This window comes from Monodon monoceros, unplaced genomic scaffold (genome assembly GCF_005190385.1).
Source record: "Monodon monoceros isolate NGI ecotype Baffin Bay Population unplaced genomic scaffold, NGI_Narwhal_1 Super_Scaffold_10, whole genome shotgun sequence".
In the NCBI taxonomy this organism is placed as follows: domain Eukaryota; kingdom Metazoa; phylum Chordata; class Mammalia; order Artiodactyla; family Monodontidae; genus Monodon; species Monodon monoceros.
In genome coordinates this window covers 41011255-41019692 of record NW_021703766.1, presented here as the reverse complement: position 1 = coordinate 41019692, position 8438 = coordinate 41011255, and the positions used below count along the sequence as shown (strand labels likewise).

Genomic DNA, 8438 nt, shown 5'->3' with positions numbered 1-8438 from the left:
AATGTGGCCCCAAATGACCATGTTCAAATAAGATACCTGGTAACTTTTTAATCTGATGTGACTCAGTCTCTTGTCACCAGCCTAGGTCACCCAAAAGCAAAAACCAAAAAAAGAGAAAAACACAAATTTGAGCTAGAATTGTTCTTTAAAAAAAAAGTCAACAAGGACAATCAAAACTACCAACACTTATATAAGCCAGACCCTAGAGATTTCCATCTTCAGTGACTGCCACTTTTTAGTCTTAACAAAAATGTCAATATCCTGAGTTTTATCAGTATTTTCTTGCTAAAATAATTTATGGGACATAAATGCATACAAATGAATAAAAAGTGGTACAAAAGTCTGGAAGAACAGCCCACTAACTAGAAAATGTCGCAAAAACAATATAAAACGATGTGTTTAAGTGAAATAAATTAAAGGTTAAACCTTACACTTTCAAGTTTTCTTAGACTATTCTTTTGGGAAATGGCATGGAGTTGATGATGTATTTTTCTAATAATCAGTTGTTTAAGATCAAATACCAAGTGATCGTTCACAAGAAATTTTTGCTTTTAAAAACCACAGCCCCACTGCAGTGTATTTGAACACAGGAGAAACTACCTGCTAAAATTAATATTCAAAATCCTAATCAGTAACTTGTGTGGCCATAAACTGTTAAGACGTTTTGTTTACTAACTTGGCTGTCCAAATGGTATGTTAAAAAAAAAAATGCTTACTTTACTAGCAACTGCAGAAACTAAAATTTTGGTACAAAAGTTTCTCTAAACCACTGAGTTGTTTTTTTAATTTTAACAAAATAATGCCAATGCAATAACCCAAAGGTATCCCAAATGCTTTGCTTTTACTTTTAAAAAACTATTTGCTTCCTGAATGCTATTTATATTTTTAAGCCAGTTGGCTGCATACTGCCTTTAAAATGCAATGGAGTTTCTTTACTTAACCTGACATCACTATTCAAAAACTTGTACTTGCCGGGGAAAACGGTACTAATTATGCTAAATCAAGGTTCAGGCTATACATAAAATCACTCCAAATTATAAAGCGATTGGTTTCTATAGCTCTAAGCATTTTTAATACATAATTTAGAAAAAAGTCACACATAGATAAAGAGAGATGGCATTCAACTTTCTTTCATCCAATTAACCGTATCTATGAAAACCAAGACCCTTCTGCATGACTTGCCAGTTCCCCATTCCTTTTGTCAACCTAGAAAAGAAACATTTCTTGGGAAGTCAGGATTTATTAAGAACATCAAGCTCCAGGGCATTTTTTTTTTTTTTTTTTACCATATACCTTTAAAACTGTTTTTTATCCCCACAAAAATCCTTATCATTTTAAACCAGATATTCAAATTATATGGCTAACATTTTTAGCTAATCAACTCTTCAGTGCTGATTCTAGAAAACAACCTTCAATGGATCTTTGAATAATGGAGATTCAGCCGCTGATACGAGTAGTGTAGGTAGTCACACCTTTAACGTTCAAGCCACAAGCTGTGACGTTTGAAAGGGGTGAGGTCTACTGTCCTGCATTATCAGAGTCTGTCGTATTTTCAGTGCTACTGGGTTGCACATTATCTGCGAGGTTGTGTGCATGCTCAAGAAATAAATCTTTCAGGACACTTAATTCCTTAGTCAGCAATTTAATTTTTGCTTCCAACCGTTCGTTCTCTTCCTTGAGCTGATTCACCCTCTGCAGCGTATCCTGCGCTTTCTGCTTGCTTTTCAACCGGCTCTTTTTCACCGCCATGTTGTTCCTCTCTCTGCGCTGACGATACTCGTCACTGTTGCGATCCATGGGCAAACTCTTTTTGCTCTGCTTGCTTGGAGGCACAGCTTTGCCTCCGCCCCCAGGGCCGGCGGGCCCCAGCTGAGGAACCTGCTGTAAGCCGCTGGCATGAGCCTGAGTATGGATGACACTTATCCCATTCACGCCCGGGGTAGTGTTCTGCTGCGATGCCTCGCTCATTTGGGCGCGCTCCCTCGACAGCACAGAGCAAGTAGAAATGAGGACAAGGTGATCAATGGTTTGATCTGCCAAGAAATCTTCACATGTACCTAGTTAAAAAATAAACTGCATTAAAATATTTGAAATGACAAGATCAAATAAGATTAAACTTGCATGTACCTACTAGCAGGCCAATATTAATTGATTATGCTGAGAAAAGTCTATGACAACTGCCAACTGCTCCAATGTTTCAGAAGTCTAAGTCATGTAATTTAGAGAGGTAAGTTAATACAGACGCACCATACGGCCAAATTCAACCCACCTGAACCCCTGAGGGTACTGCCCATCTGTGCTTGTTATCAAAAATGGGAGGAAAAACAAAAGAATACCACTAATTAGGTAGCACATATGAACCAACAGCACTTGGCAATCTGCAAGAGAGAAATGTGCTATGTTTGGTTTAAACACAATGAGTTCAATTATGATAGGAGAGACACCTGCAATAAAAGAGGGGAAAAGTTTCAACTGTTGGCTCAAGTCAAAATAGAAGGCTGGAGCAGAGCGCCCAGCCCAGTCTCCAGTGCTCATCAGCAAGCACTGCACGAGACCTCTGCATGGTCCTCACTCTAATATGCAGAGGCTGAGCTCAAGGACTTGGCTTCTCTCCCGGAGCGTAAGAATCTTTACAGGATATTTTGAAAAGGTGTTTTTTGCTTGTTTTTATTTTTTTCAATGACTTCAAATGAAAGTAGTTTACAGAGATTTTTTTAAGTTAGTTTCTTGGATCACAGATTTAGGAGCTCTGAGATACCCAATTTGCTTCCCCATCCCATCATGCTTCTCACAGTGTTTTTTTAATTCTCAACATAATTAGTAAACACATCTAAACACAGTCAGCCTAAAACCACAAGGAAAGAAACAAAAGCCCTGACGATGCATCCAAGGAGGTGCAAGCACTGGGACTCAGGCTGGACCAAGAGCCAGAGCAGCTGCAGCGCCTGCACCCACTTGACACTGCTCAAGGAGCACAGAGGAAACGCCAATTCTGAAATATTGCGGCAGTGCTGCCCGTAGAAATGAAGTCACAGTTTCAGAACTAGTCATATTTGGATTACTATGAATTCAACCAGTTCGCTACAACTGCCTCAAGATGTGTCAAAAGCAGACCTATCCTATCATCGTGAGGCCACTTCAAGGCAAACTGACTAAGCTGTGTGAAGCATGCCCACCAAGAAGTCACAGCACTCTTGGAAACTGAGAAAGCAGTGTTAGGAACCATAAAACTATCCCGTTCTCTTTTCACAAAACTGCTAAAACTGCATCAGTGGAAAACCCTGCAGCCAGAACTATGAAGCCTCAAATGAGTACACCTTACAGTTCTTAAGAAGAGCTCAGTTAGTGAACACCAGTAGCTTCGCCCAAACCTTTAGCCAGGCATTTCTGTATAAACTCCATTTACTGGTCTGCTTTTTAAAAGTCTTTGCTTTTAAAAAGGCCATATATCATTACTTTCCACTGTTTTTTCAAGCCACACAGGCAGCCCTGAGCTAGCCGGTCATCTGTTCTCACTTCAGTGCTAAGGAAACACCAAAAGCTTCCTTCCAAAACCATGATGGATATCTACTCCAAGTCTCTCTTCAGTAATGGATATTTCACATTTCCCTTGATAATTTATCATCTTGCCTATTTTTTCTTCCAGTTAAAAAGTGGCAGTTCAGTATAATTTGAGCTACACTTACCACTTATAGTGTTAAAGGTCATCTATACCCTTGCTTATCTATTTGGTATGAAGTGAAAAGTGTTTACTCAATTTTTATGAACTTGTTTAACACGTCTCCTGGGAATGTCTCAACAATCATGATTATGTTCATCTTATTTATCTTCTTTTTTATGTTTTATATGTCAATTAGTCTTTAAAGCTACTCTCTAATAAACTCAGAGATAACAATGATCCAAAGAAGTACAAAGCAGGAACCAAGTCAGTTCTTGTCTTGGCTCTGACTTGCCCTGTTTCACTCTGGACATACCCCTTCCCTCTGTGAGCCTCGATTTCCCCATCTGCAAATGAGGGACGTAAAATGGTAAAATGCCTTCTGACTTTGACAATATACCACGAACTTCAGTCACCAAAAACTCTTATTACAGCCTCCAAATTTAGTGATGTTCATGCTCATTTTTGTTCTCAAAGATACCGGAGGGCTTCCCTGGTGGCGCAGTGGTTGAGAGTCCGCCTGCCGATGCAGGGGACACGGGTTTGTGCCCCGGTCCGGGAAGATCCCACATGCCGCGGAGCGGCTGGGCCCGTGAGCCATGGCCGCTGCGCCTGCGCGTCCGGAGCCTGTGCTCCGCAACGGGAGAGGCCACAGCAGTGAGAGGCCCGCGTACCACAAATAAAAAGAAAAAAAAAGATACCGGAACAGGAAAGGGCTCTTTTACCTCAGTCTGACTCAAGGTAGTAGGCTGAACACAGTAGGCAAGGTTTTGAAAATGAGTCCTTCGGCTTGTAAAACAAAGAGTAATCATCAAACTGGTAAAAATGTAAGAAAAGGAAACTTGGAGATAATAAAAAGAACTCCAATTGTTTTTTGTTTTTTAAGTTCTCCAACCGAAGACAAGCCAATAAAGTAGCTCTTAAAGTGAAGAGCTATCCACTAAGGAAAGGGGGTCAGAGCTAAGTGGTCTAAGACTTAACGCCAAACATATTATCAATCTTGTTTTTTACACTGAGCAAAACAGCTGCCTCTATAAGTTACATATTTTAGTTTACACAGTTATCTGTGCTTTTGCTTCTTCCACTAACGTTTATTGAGCACCTACAATGCACAGAAAGAAAATAAGTTTATTTCAAACCTGGATATTCAACCCTAAATGAAAGTCTGGCTCCTATGTGGACAAATACTATTCCAAAGTTCCGTCTACAGGAAGCAGAGTGGCACCTTGTTTCCTTGCTGTGAATCATTCAAGCAGGAAGCAGGAGAAAAACTGAAAAGCAGTGGTTCTCAAAGTGTGGTCCCTGAACCGGCAGCAGCAGCAGCAGCAGCAGCATCACCTTGTTAGAAATGCAAATTCTCGGGCTGCCCCAGACCTAGGAATCAGGAGCTCCAGGAGTAGGGCTGGGCGATCTTGTTTTAACAGGACCTCCAAGTGATTCTGATGACCCTGAAGTTTGACAGCCACTGCTACAAATCAACCATGGACCTTAAGAAAGGTGGACTGAGCGGGTAACATTTTTTAAATTCAAATTCCTTAATTCAAGTAATGTTCATTCAAATCAATGACACAGTGACAACTCAAAACGTTAAAATGAGTAAAACAAAATCAAAATTTTCTCAAGTTTCACTTGGGAAAATAAACCTCTCAAGGATTTTCCTAACCCTCTTGTCATTTTCTTCACATGTGTACAACCAGATATTCCTCCCCTGCCCCCCCAAATAAATTTTTAACTCCAATTTCCTCAACGAAGGTCTACACTCCAAAATATTCAGATGTTTGTCCCTTATTCCAAATCTGCTCAAATCACTGGTCTCTGACAATTCTACCCACCCCCACCCCCCCAAAACACCTCACCTCTACTATCCGTCTCCATCCCAATGCCACAGAATTACCTCAGGCTGACATCATCTCTCAGGGGCACAGCCTCCTCTGTCTGCACATTATCTTTTCTTTGTGCTTCTGTCCAATTTGTTCCCCCAGTTTCTTGGTCAATGCCAGCTCGATAGTGTGCCTCCCTGTAGACTAAACTAGAGACAGAACTCTGTCTTTATCACCATATGCCCAGCATCTAGCGGTGGTGCTCAAGAAATATTTGTTGAATACAGCCTCAAAAGCCTAAGACAAAACACTTATTTTTACAAATGTCTTACATAAAAATGAGATTCTCTAGCATTAAAATCTCTTATAACAACCATAATTAAATCAAGACTGTTACTAAGATATTATGGTCTCACCAGCTAAAGTTCCTGGTCTTTCTTAATGGTATACAGGAAAATTAAAACACTTGCTACTTCTAGCCCCCAGCCTATACAGTGAACATCATTCTTGTCTGGTCTTTGCTTCATATCAGTAGAGAACCTTTATTTTCCACTTTGCCCAGTTATACTTCCCATAACCTCAAGTTCTTAGACATATGTTGCCAGGGTCTGACAACTCTGTACTACAAGTGAAGTGAAGGTAAGCAAAGTTAACAAACACCCAAATGAGCAGGATTTCTATTTATTTGCCACTGCTGGTTTCATGACCCAAAGCAGGGGTCCATGAAGGAGGGTACATCCCTTCAGGGAGTACATAAGTGGTCCACTGGAGTATGAGAAAGAAATGTATGCTCTTTTGTCTTTTTTTTATGTCATCTTTTTACTCTACTTTTAGTGCCATTAACAACACACACAAACTAATACACACACATTGTTTATAAATATACATCTATTAAGGAGTCATGCTCAATTCTTTTTTCTTTTCTTCTTTTTTCTTTTTTAACTGATAGGTCTGGAAAGCCAAAAAGACAGGAGACCAATGTACCTACCAGTATAAGAGCCCATGGAAGCACCCCCTCCTAAGAATACACAATAAACCTGGAATTGCGGCTACCTGCGTTTACCATTTCTGTGATCACGTGAGGCAATCTTAGGCCATAAGACCAAACTCAGCCCCATGAGGTCCTATTTATCTTTACCTAGGACTCACCAGGTGTTGTTTAAATCCCAAGGGATGAAACCACCTGTCCAAGATCAGACAACCTTGCTGACAGTCATGATGTGACCTTGAGAATTTAGAGGATATTCTGGGGGAAAAAATATTAAGTTTTGCTTCCACCTATGTTTTTCAGGGAGGTATTAAAATGACTGAATCCGCCAAGTGTGCCCACCAGAAGCAGGACTCGAACTGAAAAATTCTTCAGCTCACTAGCATCCTGTAATTATTTAGCCTTGTTTACACTAAGTTTTTCCAAAACAGTGCTTCAGCTTTAATAGCTTATCCCAAATACTACTCAAGTAGTAACAGCTGACCAGATTTTAACTTTTAACTGTCAAGGGCTTTTAGATGCAGTATTTCTTAGTAAAGCAAACCTTTATATTATTTTATTTCAAAAGTTTCTTTGAGCGTCCCACATCCTATCTGAATTAAAGGACAATCTCTTCCAATAAGAATTCAACTGAGTGAGTGTACACTGGGAGAGAGAACTACCAATTTTTGTGTAACCCACCAAGGTTAAAACCATTCTGAAACGGACACATTTTAAGACGCCAGATGACAGCACAAACTTCAGACCAGAGGAAAGCCCAGCAATTAAACCTTCTGAAGAATAAAAACACACGAGCTTACTTGGAAGAACAGACTCTCCTTCCCCTCAAACATGCATTTCCATCCTCTCCATCTAGACACCTCTGCTGGCAATTTTCCTTACTGTGTTCCCTCCAAGCATGCTAACAAAGCACTTCTTTTTTTGCCCTTCTCTGTTCTAGTCAACTCGTGGTTGCTGCACGTTCATCCAACCTGTGTTCAACAGTCACCTGAAGGATATTCAAAGTACAGCTCCATAAGGAAGCACAATATCATTTGTGTAAAGTCACATATTTAAAACTCTACCGCCTTCCCTGACTACTCGACTAACTTCTAAAAAGGGTTCTCGATTACCCGACACCGAGCAGTTTTGCAGGCGCAGGAAATATCCCAGGTGGCACTAAAGATACCGTCCACCTTCTGCTATTCTGGGAACACCCTTTATCCCCAGAGGCCAATACGAGCCTGGCTGGTCACACTGCACGTTGCACAAACAGAGGGCCGGGTTCTGGAGGGGGCACAGCCCGGCTCGCATCCCGTCCCGGGCAGGCAGCAGGGGCGCTGGGGGAGCGCGGGGGTCTGCGGGTGGCGCCGCGGCGCTGGGCCGGGGCCAAGGATGAGATCAGCGGCCCCGCCGGGCGTTGCCGGCAGGTTGCATCACACGCCGCGCGGGGCCGCCGCCCGCGCCGCGGGCCGCGCGGGGCCATCCCGGCAAGCCGGCCGCCCAGGGCCGGGCCGGGTCTCCTCGGGCTGGGGCCGCGCCCACGCGAGCGGCCGGTGGCGCCGCGGCCTCCTCCTCCTCCCTCAGCCCGCCCGCAGCCTCCTTACCTGCGCCTCCAGCCCGCCCGCCCCCAAGAGGCCTCCACTCCCAGCGGCCCCGCACGGCGCGGCCCGACCCAGGCCTCGCGGCCCGCGAGTCAGAGCGACGGTTACGAAACCGGCAGCCTCCGCCCGTTCCGCAGCCGCCGCCAGCGCCACCGGGTTCCCCTCCTCGCCGCGGCCGCGCGCCCGGCCGCGACCGCCGCCGCCATAACCAATGGGAGCGCCGGCTTGCGGGGGACGCGCCCTCCCTCCGCGACGGACAGCGCCGCCAGCCAATCGCAGGCGGCCTGGCCGCGGGAGGCGGGCACGTGGCGGAGGCGTACCCCACTGGGCGGTGGGGCGGGCGAGGCGGGAGCGACGGACTGGGGTTCACTGGCCTATCGCGCGGGGCG

The 8438-nt window shown here is 43.8% G+C and overlaps 1 protein-coding gene across 1 annotated transcript; it reads right to left on the bottom strand.

Annotated features, from left to right (window-relative positions):
- Positions 1–1227: 1227 nt before the first annotated feature.
- On the bottom strand, positions 1228–8238 carry CEBPG (CCAAT enhancer binding protein gamma). Its single transcript, XM_029210359.1, has 2 exons — positions 8053–8238; positions 1228–2057 (listed from the first exon to the last, which is right to left on the bottom strand). Exon 2 carries the CDS (start codon positions 1966–1968, stop codon positions 1519–1521), a length of 450 nt encoding a protein of 149 aa, XP_029066192.1. The 5' UTR covers positions 1969–2057; positions 8053–8238; the 3' UTR covers positions 1228–1518.
- Positions 8239–8438: the final 200 nt, after the last annotated feature.